General features: G+C 43.7%; 1 protein-coding gene across 1 annotated transcript in view; it reads right to left on the minus strand.

Moving 5' to 3' along the window:
- LOC143297987 (uncharacterized) overlaps positions 1-8,874 on the minus strand; it is a 10,883-nt gene extending 2,009 nt beyond the window's left edge. The window contains exons 1-6 of the mRNA XM_076610623.1: positions 8,595-8,874; positions 7,432-7,764; positions 5,360-5,752; positions 4,076-4,156; positions 1,215-1,311; positions 1-32 (exon numbers count right to left, since the gene is read on the minus strand). The exon at positions 1-32 is cut by the window's left edge and continues 2,009 nt beyond it. Of these exons, the coding sequence (XP_076466738.1) occupies positions 1-32; positions 1,215-1,311; positions 4,076-4,156; positions 5,360-5,752; positions 7,432-7,764; positions 8,595-8,667 (1,009 nt within the window). The 5' untranslated portion in view covers positions 8,668-8,874. The remainder of the gene's footprint in view (positions 33-1,214; positions 1,312-4,075; positions 4,157-5,359; positions 5,753-7,431; positions 7,765-8,594) is intronic.
- Positions 8,875-18,339: the final 9,465 nt, after the last annotated feature.

Genomic DNA, 18,339 nt, shown 5'->3' on the forward strand with positions numbered 1-18,339 from the left:
CGTCATCGTAGTCCACCCGGACCGTTTGCTGGCTGAGAAAGAAAATGATAATTTATTAACAAGAGAGTCAAGGCCTTTAAGACACTTTGATACACACTTCAACAATAGAATAGAAGAAAATGAAATATGTATTCAAAAAATCGTTGAAATATGTTCTGCATTTAATACTATAAAGTTTCGGGAGGTGAGGGAGGAGAAGGAACATAACTGCAGATTCGAACCAAGCATACTCGGGTCGAGAGTGAGTAGAGATACTCACAGCGCTAAAGCGTGCCTACAAACGCGTTCAAAAGTTAGAATTCAAACTTTTTTTTTCTTTAGCCTGATAAATCGAGTACGGTAGTCGAGGTGATAACAGCGTTTAAATCATGTTATTTTGGAATATCTTGATTATTTAAGAAATTCTTTACAATCCGCGATGAAAGAAACGTTACCATCCCACCGCAACACTGCAACATTTAGCCGTATTCTCCAATTCTGCGGGGATCGTTTTTTCGAGGGCTTACAGATACTACAACCCGGTCCATTCAATTTCTCTTTTATGTTCATTCTAGTTAACTCAGTACCCACTTTAAAATATTCATACGCAGTAAACACGTCGATGGTGTAGTTGGTGTCGCTGTGTGTGTTCTGTCTAGAATTTGTATATCTTTTCTTTTAATCGCGAACAAGAAAAATGAGGTCATGCTGATCCGGAAATACAGCTTAATTCGGAAGACTTATGACATGTTATTGACATGACTGTGAACATTTTCCCCACTATGTTTAATCCAAATTTTGTATTGGCAGACAACGTATTTTCAGAGAAAATGACAATGTTAAAATTTACCGCGGACACACACACACACACACACACACACACACACACACACACACACACACACACAGCGAACCGAACACCAGGTTTTTTTTACATAGAGTCAACATTGTTTACAGAAGTGAGTCCAAAAATTGGGGACAAAAGATAAGGAAGTGAGTAAAAGACTGTGAGTGAGAGAGGATAGACACATCTCTCTCTTCTTCTTCTCTCTCTCTCTCTCTCTCTCTCTCTCTCTCTCTCTCTGTGTCTCTCTCCCTCTCTCTCTCAACTCACTCATGCAGGCACACTCAGTGTAAGACCAACCGCTCTGTCTGTCTCTCTCTCTCTATGCATATATATATATATATATATCAATTCACTCACTGACTCAGGTATACACCGTGTTCAAACCAACCGTTTACGAATGAAGAAGAAGCAGAAGACTCCGACTGCAGCGACGAACAAGAACGGACATATAGCAGCGATGTAGGTCAACGTTGTTCCGTGGTCATCTTTGCTCATAGGACACACACACACACACACACACACACACACACACACACACACACACACACACACACACACACACACACACGCACACAATCACATGATTAAACATTTTGTATTTGCTGGACATTGGATCATTCGATAAACTCTGTTCATACTCTGTCTCTGTCTCTGTCTCTATCTGTATGTCTCTGTCTCCTTATCTATGTATAGATAAATCAAGGATAAGAAAATGTTCACTCGTGTTCTTCGTCAAAGGATTATTGACTTTAACTGGCACAACTGGCAGCAACGTATCCAAAAAAAAAAAAAAAAAAAAAAAAAGATTTCAGACGTAATCTATACCCAATGGAACGTATGTATATGTATAATAGTCAGTCGTGTTCGACAATGACCATCAGAACAGAAGAGGAGGTAACTGCTGTCCCGACTCTGGGCTAGAATTTGATTAAAGTGTCTTGCCCAGGTTACATCCCCCCTCTCTCGGACAAGAGGGTTTCAGGACAGCCGGCGTTGGGATGGTCCCCAAAGGCCAACTAACCCCAAGACTGCAGCACTAAGAATCAATGCAATGTTGCCTCCTAGTTTGAGAGTCAATGTCCTTCACAAAAGACTAAGCTGTAAATGATGCAATGGAGAAACCATTTATAATACAGCTCTCACTTTGATGTTGGCCCAGCTATCAACTTGTACCAATCTGTGATATAAGCTGAGTGTTGGGCTGGAATATCGCACAATGTAAAGCATATCTATATCTTAACTTAAACCGTTCTGTAAAACAAAATCATCCAAAATTCGTTCTGGAGTGTCTGATTTGTCCACAGGTTATTTTAGGTAGAGGATTTATACAGAACATGATCTGTTGAGCTCTCTCTGTAAAGAATGAAAGGAAGACACATTTATTTTTTTTCCGTTATTTCAAAAGACAATCCCAGGAAAATACCATTGACAATCTTTTTTTTTCGCCTGACTTCGCGCTGATGACATCAACAAATGAAAATGTTGAAAATTTCAGTATATTTTGTGTCGAGGTTTCAAAATTAGATATCATTATAATGCTGTCATAGTACAATGTCTTTGTTTTTCTGGATAGCTCTTGATATTATCAGCATTTGCAAATGTCCATTTTGTCACACTCTCCCTTCATTTGGGGCAGTGGCCTTTACATGAACAAACCATTTCTAATCATTTCCAATTCTCTCTTTCTCTCTGTGCACCTCTCTTTCTCTGTCTCTGTCTCACCCCCCACCCCCACGCCCCCTCCCGCTCTCACCTTCCTGTTGCTCGCTCTGGTTCTGTCTCGCTATATGTGTCTGTCTCTGTCTCTCTCTTCCTCTCTCTGTGTCTCTCTCTGTGTCTCTCTCTCGTGATTTCAGCGCTGATATGGATTGTGTCAACGGCTCAGCGCACACAGGCCAAACTGAATTGAAATGCGATCGCCAGAAACTGAAGAATCTTTGTGGCAAAGACTAAACGCATGACAATGTCCCGACGGTCATTTGCAGGCCGTAAACCCATCAATACACACTACCTGAAACTTCCCACCTTCTCAGAATGATAAAAATGGAATAATTTCATAATCTAAAACAAAGCAAAACAAACAAAACAATCTAACAACAAAGTATTGAAGCAATTAAATACCGTTTACTTAGATAAATGAGTAATGAAAAAATACATATATAAAAAGGAGTAGGGGGGCGGGGATGAATAGATGAATTATCAATCGAATGAACACAGGAACAAAGGAACGAATGCATGTGTTGACGGGCGCAATAGCCGAGTAGTGAAAGCGTTGGACTTTCAATCTGGGGGTACCGGATTCGAATCTCGGTAACGGCGCCTGGTGGGTAAAGGGTGGAGATTTTCCCAATCTCCCAGGTCAACATATGTGCAGACCTGCTAGTGCCTGAAGCCCCTTCGTGTGTATACGCAAGCAGAAGATCAAATACACACGTTAAAGATCCCGTAATCTATGTCAGCGTTCAGTGGGTTATGGAAACAAGAACATACCCAGCATGCACACCCGCGAAAGCGGAGTGTGGCTGCCTATATGGCGGGTAAAACGGTCATACACGTAAAAGCCCACTCGTATACATACGAGTGAACGTGGGAGTTGAAGCCCACGAACGCAGCAGAAGAAGAAGAATATGGGTCAATCACTCATTCACCGAATAAATGGATAAATAAATGAATAATTGAATGAAGAAAGGAAGGGAGATAGGAGAAAGGGAGGGAGAGAGGGAGGAGGGGAGGAAGGAAGGAAGGGAGGTAGGAAAGAGGGAAGAAGGGAGGGAAGGAAGGAAGGAGCGAGGGAAGGAAGGAAGGAAGGAAAGAGGGAAGGAAGGAAGGAGGGAGGGAAGGAAGGAAGGAAAGAGGGAAGGAAGGAAGGAAGGAGGGAGGGAAGGAAGGAAGGAGCGTAGGAAGTATGGAAGGAAGTAGGGAAGGAAGGAAGGTAGGAAGGAGGGAAGGAAGGAAGGAAGGAGGGAAGGAAGGAAGGAAGGAAGGAGGGAAGGAAGGAAGGAAGGAAGGAAGGAGGGAAGGAAGGAAAGAAGGAAGGAGGGAAGGAAAGGAAGGATGGAAGGAAGGTAGAAAGGAGGGAGGGAAGGAAGGAAGAAAGGGAGGTAGGAAGGAGGGAAGGAAGGTGGGGTGGAAAGAAGGAGGGAGGAAAGGAAGGAGGGAAGGAAGGATGGGAGGTCGGAAGGGGGGAAGGAGAAAGGGAATAAATGAAGGAAGGAGGGAACGAACGAACTATCATTTTATCCAGCTCACTGTCTGGAGGCTCTGAAGACAATGTCTGTGGGGAGGTGATTTTGTCCCCTTCATCCACACAGCTCAGACTGAACGTCGCACCTGGACCAGAAGAAAACATGAACAAGTAGGTCATTATTGCAGCCTTTAAGCGTTGGTGCCATCAGAGGCATGTGTGTGATCTTACGACTGAATTATACAGGAAAACAAAAGAGTGGAAAATCAATGATTCAATTAATGTAAATGAAACCGTTACACAGTTTAAACAACAAGAACAGTGCGCGCGCGCGCACACACACACACACACACACACACACACACACACACACACACACACACACACACACACCATGCGCGCGCGCGCGCACACACATGAAACACCCAAGAAAGCAATGAAGAAAAAAGGAAAGATCTGAATACATAGGTAACAGAGCTGAACACAGAGATAATGAACAGAGCTGAACACAGAGATAATGGACAGAGCTGAACACAGATGACAGACAGAGCTGAACACAGATATGACAGACAGAGCTGAACACAGATGGCAGACAGAGCTGAACACACAGATGACAGACATAGCTGAACACACAGATGACAGACAGAGCTGAACACAGAGATAACAGACAGAGCTGAACACAGATGACAGACAGAGCTGAACACAGATGACAGACAGAGCTGAACACAGAGATAACAGACAGAGCTGAACACAGATGACAGAGCTGAATACAGAGATGACAGACAGAGCTGAACACAGAGATGACAGACAGAGCTGAACACAGATGACAGACAGAGCTGAACACAGAGATAACAGACAGAGCTGAACACAGAGATGACAGACAGAGCTGAACACAGAGATAACAGACAGAGCTGAACACAGATGACAGACAGAGCTGAACACAGAGATAACAGACAGAGCTGAACACAGATGACAGACAGAGCTGAACACAGATATAACGGACAGAGCTGAACACAGAGATGACAGACAGAGCTGAACACAGAGATGACAGACAGAGCTGAACACAGAGGTAATGAACAGAGCTGAACACAGAGATGACAGACAGAGCTGAACACAGATGACAGACAGAGCTGAACACAGAGGTAATGAACAGAGCTGAACACAGAGATGACAGACAGAGCTGAACACAGATGACAGACAGAGCTGAACACAGATGACAGACAGAGCTGAACACAGAGATAACAGACAGAGCTGAACACAGAGATGACAGACAGAGCTGAACACGGAGATAACAGAGCTGAACATAGAGATGACAGACAGAGCTGAACACAGAGGTAATACAAACTCACCTCCCGGAGAAAACCAGAGCCGTGTGATCAGTGACATATCCTCGATGTTGATGCGGAGCTGGACTTCTTTGACGTTTCCAAAAAGATACCCGCTTTTGTGGTATGAGCTATTAACCCTTTCCCAGTTCGTACCATACCCTGTTGTCATCACCAGCCGATATTCCAGATAGCTGGTTCTGTCGCTCGCCGCCTCCTGCATGAGAAAGTTGGTCTCAACTAGTGTGTATCCTTCAGAGTCTTGAAGCCGGCACAGCTTCTGACAAGGGCGTCGGTCGGAGTCATGACGGCGGGACCTGTGTGGAGGCACGAAGAGGTATGTGACGTTGTTTATCTGGTTGCCATGGTTTTGCAGGTGCCCGGTCTGGCATGGGTTGACCACATCTGACGAGGTCACTGGCAAAGAAAAGGGGGAGGCAACACGAGTCAGTCAATCGAAACAGCTGTCAGCAGCCTAGCTGTCTGAACTTTTTCAACAATGGCATGAGAATTTCTCCAGTGTGTTATTATTATTATCATCATTATTTTTATAATTATTGTTATATTTTATATAGCGCTGAATGTTGTGCAGAGACAATTAAAAGCGCTTTCGCACAAGTCATTCAAACGCATGCATAACTCTAAAACTGAAGAAGAAGAAAAAAAACAAAAAAAAAAACTGAAGACAAGGAAGAGGCAGGAAAGGGAGGCTATTTTGGGAAGAGGTGGGTTTTAAGGCCAGACTTGAAAGAGTTGAGTGCGGAGACCTGACGAAGCGAAAGAGGAAGTTCATTCCAATTACAAGGTCCAGAGACAGAGAAAGAACGGTGGACATTCACTGCAAATTCAATGCAGTCAATAATATGTTCAAAATGAAGAATCAGAGACAGACAATCTTGAACAAGTAACAGAACCATTATTCAATGACCCCACAACAAAATATGAGATAAGCAGCATGAACCATTTAAAAAGTGGAAAAAGTGCTGGTCCACACCAGTTAGCGATATGTTCAGATGTGCTAATTCAGTCGTAATTGACTATCTTGTAACATTGTTTAATCTTCCGTTTGATAGAGGAACCTTTCCAGAAGCGTGGTCTACATTCATAACAGTCCACGATCATAAGAAAGCCCCATCATCTGCCCCATTTCAGAGGCATTACTCTCACGCCGCTCATTCCGAGTCCCCTCTACACAGCCACACCAGTGTCGACAGTCCACAGGGAGCCATCGATGTTGGGTCGCCAGAAGGCCACACACAAGAGGAGACCCTGCACTGCTGCTGAGTCACTTCGGTGGTGTTCAGTAGTAGTCTGTTCTGATTCAACCTACTTAGGACACCACCTGCTAGTAATACTTGGCCCCCCACTGACGACAATAATGGCTCAGTCGCTGAGCCATACTGAATAAGATTTCACCCAGGCCGGAGAGAGCCACCACGTCCCTCCAACGACAGTCCCCCATGAATCCGCCGACACTGAAGACCTTGACAAGACTCACCCCAAGCGCGGAAGTGGACAGGTATCGAAACTGAGGTCACCATGAGAGCAGGGCATGAACGCCACATGATTTGGGACTTTTCTTATATTGATGATGAAAGAGGAAGAGGATGATGATGATGATGAAGATGATGATGACAATGCTACTATGGAGGTCCGTTTAGGTTTGGGACAACGTCACAAGGCTGTACTCTAAGCTCCTTGTCATAATGATATTCCTACATCAACCAGGCCCCAGAGATACAGACACTTGCAGTGTTGGTCAGGAAATTAGAGCAACACACACAAAGACGCATCCTTGAAGTGGATGATACTCGACCGCCAGGTCCCAGCTTTCTCATATAAGCCAACAGTACACTCAACTCTGGGTAGGAGCCGGCCTTGAGTCGAAAAACCCACCCACCTACGCTGGGATTCGAACCCGCGTCTTCCCAGCCATCAGTCCGCGACGCTAACCACTTCGCCACGACGGTTGGTAAGATAGGACATGATCGTATGACAGTACCATACACGAATGCGTTAAATCCGTGTATGTGTGCTTTCGCGCTTGAGGTATTCTAATAATGCTAATTATGTAGTGCAGCATCACATCAACTTACCAGGTACACATTCGTGCCGTAGACAACACTGTCCCTCATCTTTATTTATCTCCCTTTCATTAGCTGACACCTTCCCTTGGTCCGAATCGAGGGCTCCATAGATTTCATTAAGTTTCATGAGGGAGAACCTTGAATAACATTTCATATAGTCATGGCTGTAGAAGCATCTTTGAGGATTTTCAAATGACGTGGGCTGACAATTGTTGTCGCAAGAAGACGGGTCTGGTTGCTGGAGATAATAGGCTTCAGTGATGATGGGTACTTTTCCCTGACCGCACTTGATCTGTGTCAGGGACAACTCCATTCTTGAAGAGCACGTGGTGCCTGTTTGAACTGAAAACACAATAAAGTACAGGAATAACATAAGAACTAACACCGTGATGTCATGATGATGATGATGATTACAACGGTAACTACGACGACGAGACGACGACGACGATGACAAAGAAGAAGAAGAGGAAGAAGAAATCCAACGAAGAACAGGATTTAGTCAATGCAAAAATTCAAAACGAATAAAACCACCACCACCACCATATCCACCATCACATCACCACCACATCCACCATCACAACACCACCACATCCACCATCACACCACCACCACATCCACCAATACAACAACAGCAGCAGCAGCATCAGTACCACGATCCCCATCACTATATCAACAACAATAAAACATCATCATCATTATCTCGTCATCATCATCATCATCATCATCATCATCACCTATAGTAATGACAAAAGCAATAAAAACAACAACAAACAAACGAATTAACAATAACAACTAAACAACAATATCATCATCGTCAACAACAACAACAACAACAATAGGTAAACAACATTATCATCGACAACAGCAACTATACAACATCACCATCGTCATCATCCTCATCAACAATTATAACAATATCATCAACAACAATAATAACTAGAACGACAACAACTGAAAACACCACGAACAACAACTAAACATCATCATCATCAAGTAATACTTCTACGACTTCTACTACTACCGCTGCTGCTGCTGCTGCTGCTACAACAATTACAACTACTACTGCTGCTGTAGCTGCTGTTGGTGGTAATACTATTGCTACTTCTGCTACGACTAGTACTTCTTCTAGTACTAGTACTCTTACTACTACAAAAGAAACCAGTGTGCAGTACCTCCAGCCTCAGGCCCCAGGACCCACACACCCACACCCAGGCAGACAAGCACTCTAACAGACACCACCGACATGGCTGCAGCAAACCACCAACGCCGATGTTCTCGTTGACCGCTGTCCACTACAAGCGGACGCCTGTACCTCCGGGTGTCAGTGGAAGTCCACTGCGAACGATGAAGAGGTCAGCTGACTCCCGGAGATGAGAGCACAGCCCAAAAGGCAGACGCTCAAATGCGGCCGCACCACAGACACGTCTTGGGTTTAAACATTATATCATCTCAGCCGACTGCACTCTGTTGTGTGGACAAGTGCTGGGATGGATACCAGCAACTTCAGATGTCGCGCGCTCTTAGGTTTGAGTCAGGAAGTGGGTTGTGTTGATCACCCACCTCGCCCCCGCTCCCATCTCTCCCTTCCTCACACACACACACACACACACACACGCCCACCCGCACGCTTGCCCGAGAGCGTTTTGCACGCACGTATATGCGCACTTGTACACGCGTGCATACATACACACACATGCTTGTAAACACATGAACATGCACGCACGCGCGCGCGCGCACACACACACACACACACACACACACACACACACACGAACACACACACACACATAGACACAAACACACACACATACACACAAACAAACATACACACACACACGCGCGCGAGCGCGGGCGCGCGCGCTCACTCATTCATTCACTCACTCACTTTCAAAAATGACACCTTCACCTGTTCAATTCCTTCTTCTGCAGGATAAGGAATTTTGGTCTGAGAGCTGGTCTTTCGGATTAAGAGAGCCAATAAGATGATCACTGTGCTCGTATGGACTGCAAACACATAGGAAAGGTTGGTTCGTTCCCTCCTTGTTCTTCTCCCATCCCCGTGTCTCCAGTGTGGCACCAAAAGGAATACCAGGATTTGCTAGCCACTGTAATATAACACAACAGCTTGGAGCCGTGCAGTGCAGTGCAGCGCAGTGCAGTACAGTGCAGTACAGTGCAGTGCAGTGCAGTGCAGTGCAGTGCAGTGCAGTGCAGTGCAGTGCTGTGCAGTACAGTGCAGTGCAGTACAGTGCAGTACAGAGCAGTGCAGTGCAGTACAGTGCAGTACACTGCAGTGCAGTACAGTGCAGTGCAGTACAGTGCAGTACAGTCCAGTGCAGTGCAGTGCAGTACAGTGCAGTGCAGCGCAGCGCAGCGCAGTGCAGTACAGTACAGTACAATACAGTGCAGTGTAGAGCAGTGCAGTACAGTGCAGTGCAGTACAGCGCAGCGCAGCGCAGTGCAGTACAGTACAGTGCAGTGTAGAGCAGTGCAGTACAGTACAGTGCAGTGCAGTACAGTGCAGTACACTGCAGTACAGCACAGTACATTGCAGCACAGTGCAGTACATTACAGCACAGTAGAATACAGCACAGAATTGTGCAGTTCAGTGCAGCACGGTACAGTAAAGTGCAGTGCGCTGCAGTGCATGACTTGGTACAATGCAGAGCCAAACAGTGCTGCATAGTACAGCAGAGTAGAGGACAGTCCAGTAAAACACGACACGACACGACACCAAACAACACCATACCCAACCACACCACACCACACCAAACAACAACACGACACGACACAACACGACACCACTCCACACCACACTACAATACCACACCACACCACACCACACCACACCAAACAACACAACAAACCACAACACAACACAATGCAACACAACACGAGACAACGCGACAGAGTTCAGTTTCACGCAACGTGAAACAACACAACACAGAACTGTATGCACGATTCCAACACACAAACCAAACACCCGAAAGACAAACCAAACACCCGAAAAACAAACCAAACCACCGAAAAACAAACCAGATCCCCGAAAGACAAACCCAAATCCCCCGAAAGAAAAGACAAACCAAATCCCCTGAAAGACAAACCCAACCTCCCAAAAGACAAACCAAAACCCCGAAAGACAAACCAAATCCCCCGAAAGACCCTGAAAGACAAACCAAACACCCGAAAGACAAACCAGATCCCGGAAAGACAAACCAAACACCCGAAAAACAAACCAGATCCCTGAAAGACAAACCAAACACCCGAAAGACAAACCAGATCCCCGAAAGACAAACCAAACCCCCGAAAGACAAACCAAACCCCCCGAAAGACAAACCAAATCCCCTGAAAGACAAACCAAATCCCCTGAAAGACAAACCCAACCTCCCGAAAAACAAACCAGATCCCTGAAAGACAAACCAAACACCCGAAAGACAAACCAGATCCCCGAAAGACAAACCAAATCCCCCGAAAGACAAACCAAATCCCCCGAAATACAAACCAAATCCCCTGAAAGACAAACCAAATCCCCTGAAAGACAAACCCAACCTCCCGAAAGACAAACCAAACCCCCCGAAAGACAAACCAAATCCCCTGAAAGACAAACCAAATCCCCCGAAAGACAAACCAAATCCCCGAAAGACAAACCCAACCTCCCGAAAGACAAACCCAACCCCCCGAAAGACAAACCAAATCCCCTGAAAGACAAACCCAACCTCCCGAAAGACAAACCCAACCTCCCGAAAGACAAACCCAACCTCCCGAAAGACAACCTCCCGAAAGACAAACCCAACCTCCCGAAAGACAACCTCCCGAAAGACAAACCCAACCTCCCGAAAGACAAACCTAACCTCCCGAAAGACAAACCAAAACCCCGAAAGACAAACCCAACCTCCGAAAGACAAACCCAACCCCCGAAAGACAAACCTAACCTCCGAAAGACAACCAACCCCCGAAAGACAAACTAACTCCCGAAAGACAAACCCAACCTCCCGAAAGACAAACCAAACCCCCCGAAAGACAAACCAACCTCCCGAAAGACAAACCAAAACCCCGAAAGACAAACCAAACACCCGTCGTTCTTGCTGTGTTTGCCTTCAACGTATCTTTCATTCTATTTCATTTCAGTGCGTTCACTTATTTGTTTACCGTTTTAATTATTTCATTTCATTTCATGCTAATGTGGGACACAAACTCAGGGCAGACACTCCAGACCTGACCAGTGCATTGTGTTTATGGGTAGGTCAGGCGTTTCTTTTTTCTTTTCTTTTTTTTTTCTTTTTTTTTTTTCTTCTTTTTTTCCGATGCAGATGTGATGTAACGTATATGGCTCAGTCCGCAAGCTTTGACACATCCTTGAAACTGAAAGTAAAACTGGAACTCCCATCGCGTGACCAGGCAAAAAACGGATTTCCGTCAACGCTCTTCCGGATACGGACACTTGTAGATTTATATGACCGTGGCATTGTGACGGTCCCGTCTGTTTCTATACTTTCTGTGTTGGCCTACTGATGGTCGATGTAACATGAGACACCAGGAAAAAAAAAAACTCGGTTGGGTGTATACTGTAACCTTCCTTGTAAGCGCCCACCCCCACTTCTCATAAATTTCACACTGAACTTGGTGGTGGGCGTTTTGCTAGTCACTCTACCATTTTCGGGGCCCATTCCTTTACTTAGTTTCACCATCCATTCAAGGCGCAACGCTCGACTTGTATTGACGCAAGTTTACAGTTCTCCCTTAACTCTGTGAAGAGCCTCGGTTTTGTGTCAAAGCCTGGGTCTCTGCAGAAACCGTTTTCGTGGCATGAATTTTGAATATCAATGCTTTGCATTTGGGCAAAGTCTTGTGGCTTGTTTCATTTTTTTAAGTGTAGCTTGTTTCAGTTGGGGATAGTATAACAGCAAAGTGAGAGCTGAATGATCAACGGTTTCTCCATTGCAATGGGAGGCCATTTACAGCTTAGTCTTTTGTGAAGGACAATGACTCTCAAACTAGGGGGAGGCAAGTCTGCACTGGTTCTTGGTGCTGCAGCCCCAGGAGCTAGTTGGCCTTTCGGAACCATCCCAACGCCGACTGTCCTAAATCTTTCTTAGCTGAGAGAGGGGGCTTATAACTTTGGCAAGACACTCTCCGCTTTTATCAAATTCTAGCCCAGATAGTCGGGACAGCAGTTGCCTCCTACACAGACACAACTGACCATCATACCATCACACAGCACTGACTGGACTGAGAATGAAAAACAGAACGCTGGCTGCAGAAAGAAGACGTCATGGAGTGACGTCATGCTCCCCACTTGTTATTTTTCAATGACACATCGACATGAAGGCGTTCTAGTCTTTGTCTCTGGATCTAAAACCTGCCTTGCATTGTGAAGCAAAGCGATCACAGATAGCAAACTGAGTTTTCATTATTTCCATTTTCTTCTGTTTTTTTTTTCCTTCAAATTGTGGGGAGGGTGTTTGCAAGGTATTTTACGCCATGCAAAGGCGTGTTCGTTTACTAGACACTGATGTTTGCAAAATAGTTTAAAGTTCATAATATAGTACATATAATTACAGTACAGTGATGATTATATCTTCGTTGTCTTTTCTTGTTCTTGTTTTTACCATTGTTATCATTTGTAGAAGCAGCAGTAGTAGAAGTAGTGGTAATTGTAGCAGTCGTAGCATTTATGAGTAAACGTGTTTTGTGTTGGCATGTTTGACTTTCTGTTTGTCTTTGTATACAGTCTGTCTGCCAGTAGGCCTATATCTCTTATTTCTTCTGCGCCAATGCATACGTATGCACTTGCACATTATGGATTTTGTCCTTCTCCAGTTCAGCTGCACATCAGCTGTGGCTTATCTCAAAAGAGTATCCGCTACTACTACTATTAATGATAATAATAATGTTAGAAATTAGATGAATTGATTAATTAACAATAGAGTGTGAGAAATTGACAGACAAACAGGCACAAGAACATACGGACAGACATTACATTCGAACATCACGAACTCACGTCAGAGAGCACTCGAGTTCGAACCTCATCAAAGACACGTACACATTTACGTGAGATTCTTCAGCCTGTGACTGGATCCTTCCCACAGAGGAGTGTGCTGTAGGTTCAAATGTAGAAGACTGGGATGGTTTTGAGGAGTGTTGCTCAAATTTCCTGACCAACAGAGTTGGTGTCTGTATCTCCCAGGCCTGGTTGAAAAACTGATATAGGCCAATATATATATATATATATATATATATATATATATATATATATATATATTATAACAAATCCAATTGCACATGTCTTCGCGTTTGTTTGTTTTTCTTAAAATAATTAAGAATACAACAAAAATAGTCATGGTTTATCGTTTAACCTTTGAAACTGTTTTAGTGTTTGGGGTGGAGTTGGGCTCTTGAAAAAGTTCTCATTTATGTTCACGTTGGTCCAAATATACCTCCAAAACGTTTAGTTTACACAGCCAGTTGCAGCCGGTCTGTGCTGTACGGTTCTTCAGGTTTGCTCTTCAACCCTTTCTGTTAACCAAAGGGAAACCACTTACTCAAACAAAAATTTCTCGACGGAACCTCTTTTTTGTTAAGGAAATGTCTCTTAACTCACTCAGTACGGCCAGTCCTCTCTTCTCCTCTACACAGTCCCCTCGGATGTCCAGTGGGTGTCTGAATGGCACACCTTTAGCTTCCGTCGTAAGAATTGTGGTATTCTTTGTCAACATTCACCTCTTCAGTATAACAGCCTTCCTCTTGCAATATTTTGATGATGGTAATTGGGGTGAAAGCTGTTAACGTCGTCTCTTTCGCCGTTCGTATGGAGAGAGTTAACCCAAGGGTAACCACTTATTCTGGCAAAGAGAACTTCCCCATTTCTCGTCGGAACTTCTTTTTTGTTAAAGAAATGTCTCTTAAAAACCAACACCAGCAGAACATGGAATGTCAACCCCCCAAAAATATGAATGAAACAAACGTCTTGACATGTTTTATAAAACTGTGCGTGGAAAACTACTAGACACGGCCCAGAGGGACCAGTAACAAGGGATAATCCAAAGGGGACTATTTAAAGGGAATCTAGACAACCAATCCCACGATTAAAAACTGGACACCACACCATAACCTGTTGGATTCATTGGATGGCGACTGGTATGCTATCATAGAAATAATAAATCCAAGCCCAGATGTCTTTGTTTTTCCATAAAACGATGGAGGACGCATTATTATTTATCTTAATGAAAGGAAGCAAAGATTTCAGGCATGTGACATAGATCTCTGAAGTAGCATTGTCATAACTCTCATCGTAAGAATTCAGAAAAAAAAAAAAGAATCGTCTCAAATCGTGAAGTCTTTTACGTCCGCTTTCGTTTTTGGGTTCCCCCAATCGCTTCCATGACTGTGAGTTCGGGGTTCTTTTCTTTGTTTGGTTGTTTTTTGCGTGTGTGTTCGTTCTTTAGCGTCTTTTCACTATCAGCCGATATTAGACGTTAAAAAAAAAAAAAAAAGAAGAAGGGGGGGGGGGGGGGGGGGGGGTAGTGGGAGGGGGGGGGGGGGGGGGGGGGCAGGGAAGAGGTAAACAGAAAAGGTAAACCAGAAAATTACCAAAGAAATGCATAACTAACATGCAATTACATTTAACAGTAACAATTCAATAATAATAAAGATAATAATCAGACACCATTAACACAATTCTGCGGTGTGTGTTTACGTCTGTGTGTGTGTGTGTGTGTGTGTACGCGCGTGCGTGCGTGTCTGCATGTGTGTGGAGGGGTAAGGGGGGCCAGGGGGGGGGGGGGGGGGGGGTTCGGTTTCAGCAAACTCCTGGAGACTGTTGCTGGAGGGACGTGGCGGCGGTCTTAACTCCTGGGGAAAGTGTTCACTCCGTCGGACTCTGCAACTAATCATCATTGTTAAGCGATCGTTGTTCTCAGCAAGGAGCTTATAGCAGGTAGCTAGTTTGCTGAATCAGAAAAGGCACTCCTGAACTCCAACGCAATGGTTCTTAAGCACTGCAGGGTCTCCTCTGGTGCGTGACCCTCGTATCAACTTAATGTGAATAGCTTTCTGCTGGTTCCAGGGTTGAGAAAGAGCCAGGTTGGGTGTGTGGCTCTGCAGATTAAAAAAAATAATAATAATAAAAACGAAAGAAGATCACATGAAGTGTAAAAGAAAGAAAAAATGTATGGTGGGGCGTTTCTGAAATTATGAACAAAACACCGCCTCACTGTGCATTGGTTGCCGGGCTCGGCAAACACTTCAGCGTCGGATGCCAGTGCAAAGCAGAAGTGGCCGTGTCGAAACTCGCGTTACGTCCATGCTCTTGAATGAGTCATGTAAAGCAACACTGCTGCACATGCAGATAATGAATTGTTTGTTCCGTGTCCTGTGTTTGTTTCGTCGTTTTCCCGTTATTTTTCTTCTGGGTGATTTTTTGATAGTATATTTAAGAATATTATTATCTAAATTCATTCGTTTACTTCTGTCCTGTTCAATTCCGTTTCTTTTCTTTTTTTTCTTTTCTTTTTTTTTCTTTTTTTTCTTTTCTTTTTTTAATTCGTTTCCTACAATTCTCTTGTACATTAGTCTATCTTGTTTGTTGTTACTTTTTCTTTTTTTTATCTATTTCATTTCGTAAGAGAGAGAGGGAGAGGGGGGGAGGGGGAGGAGGGGGGACTCGAACTAAATGTTCTCTTTTTTATATTGAGGTTAAGCAGCTAGCTTCTTTTCACTCCTCAAAAATACCATAATCGTTAAAGAGAGAGACAGACAGACAGAGACAGACAGACAGCAGGAACAAAACTTTAATCTCCAGTCTACATGCCCCTAGGAACACACACACACACACACACACACACACAGTAAAGTAAATGTCAGCAATTAGGTATCTTCTTGCCCAAGTATTTCACAGAGAGTAACTATTCTGCAGATGATTTGGGGGAAGTTATTTCAAACGAGGTTCTTTTAGTAGAACTTTCAAAGGCATTTTAGTTCATAGCCCTATTTCTACATTCCTTTAATGTACTTAATGGTTTTAGTTATTATCATCATTATTGAAATGTTACTGTTAAAAGCTAATTTCATGTTAGTTGTGCATTTCTTAGTAGTTTTCTATCTTTTCTGTATTATCCTGACTTCTCTTTCCCCTCTCCCTACCCCTCCCCACCCCAAAGAGAGAATCAGTGAACGGGAGGACCATCTCCAGTTCATATATGGGAGACTATCGAAATAAAACTTTCTCTGCTATTACCACTGTCTGAATTTCTTCCCTTCGACCATTTCTTTCTGTGTGTGTGTGTGTGTGTGTGTGTGTGTGTGTGTGTGTTATTTTCTACGTTACTCTATGTCTGTCTATGTGTCTGTCCGTCTGTCTCTTTTTTTCCGTTACTCTCTCTCTCCACTTCTCTCGCCACCCATTCCCCGCCCCCATCATTCTCGCCATTCCATTCAGTTTTGCTTGGCTTCTTGCACACTTAAAGTCTTAACTCCCGAGAGCAAGGTTTCGGTTGCGCATGCGCACTAGAGCCTATCCAGGACTTGTATCCAAATCCAGACGACCTTCCCTACATGGGTCACATGTGGTGGTGAAAGGTTAGGAGATCGTCATATTTCTCTCCGTTTGCATGTTTTACAAACAATGTGGTCGTTTACGGTTGCCAACGTCGAGGGGCTGTCTGCATGCTTTCCAATTCTCACCGGACAGTACCACGTGCTGGTGCTATTTTTATCTGACAGACACGTCTAGCGCAAACACAAACGGCTCTAGCTCCGCCCCTTTTCTCTGCATTCAAATTTTGTATTACGTGTAGCTGACACATTTTGTACTTTCCAAAGTCAATTCAGGTCTAGATTGGAAGCTGCTAGGCAAATCTCGCTCTCTGCCATAAATGAAGTCAAACCGTAGCTTTATTAGGCTTTTATTTTGAATAAACCTTCACCGACGTCACAGTGTCAGACTCTGGTGAGAAACTGGCTTGATTCAAATCGCCCGCCATTTATAGTCCGGTTCAGGCTTTAATACAGTTCATCATGATAAAAACATTTTTTTGGCCGTATTCATCGGGTGCCTGCATGGCTCAGTTGGGTGATCGCCGTTCTCACAATCAGAAGGCTGTGAGTTCGAGTCTCCGGACACGCCCAAAATGTGAAGAGTAGGAATTTAGAATATAATAAGACAAAACAAAAATATCAACGTATAAAAAAAAAAATCATAAATCAAATAAATAAATAAAAGTCATGAAGTATGAGCCAGTAAAACAGAAAATGGATACAAGAAAGAAAAAAAAACCCACCCAAAAACAAAAAAAACAAAAAAACTGTAGAATGTTGTTAAAAAAACAAACTGGATGAAAAATGAAACTTGGTTTTTGGTTGTTGTTTTTTGTGTGTTTTTTTTAGTGTGCATGTGATTTTAGAGATCCTTTTGAAATCTACGTAAGTGTGCCTCTGTGTGTGTGTGTGTGCCATGGAAGCTGCGATACGTAGCCTAGAAATGAGTGTGAGAGGGTGCAGGGTAATGTGTGTGTGTTTGTATGTGTGTGTTGGGGCTCATGTACGTTTATGTGTATTTGACTGTGCTTTCATATCTGTGAAACTGCATGTTTGGTGGATATTTGTTAAGATATGTGTGTGTATGTGTGAATGTGTGCCAGTTTGCATGTTTTACATTTATTTGCTTATTTATCATCATTGTTGTTTTTATTTATTCATTTATTTATTATTATTATCATTATTATTACTTTTTAAAAATTATTTATTTATTTATTTATGTACGCTTATAATTGACTTCATCAAGTTTTTGTGCCTTATACATATTATTATTAGTAGTAGTAGTTCTTTTTTTATGTATTTATCTATTATTTATTTACCCTTCTTTCTCAAGGCCTGACTAAGCGCGTTGGGTTACGCTGCTGGTCAGGCATCTGCGTGGCA

Source organism: Babylonia areolata, chromosome 23 (assembly GCF_041734735.1).
Source record: "Babylonia areolata isolate BAREFJ2019XMU chromosome 23, ASM4173473v1, whole genome shotgun sequence".
Classification (NCBI taxonomy): domain Eukaryota; kingdom Metazoa; phylum Mollusca; class Gastropoda; order Neogastropoda; family Buccinidae; genus Babylonia; species Babylonia areolata.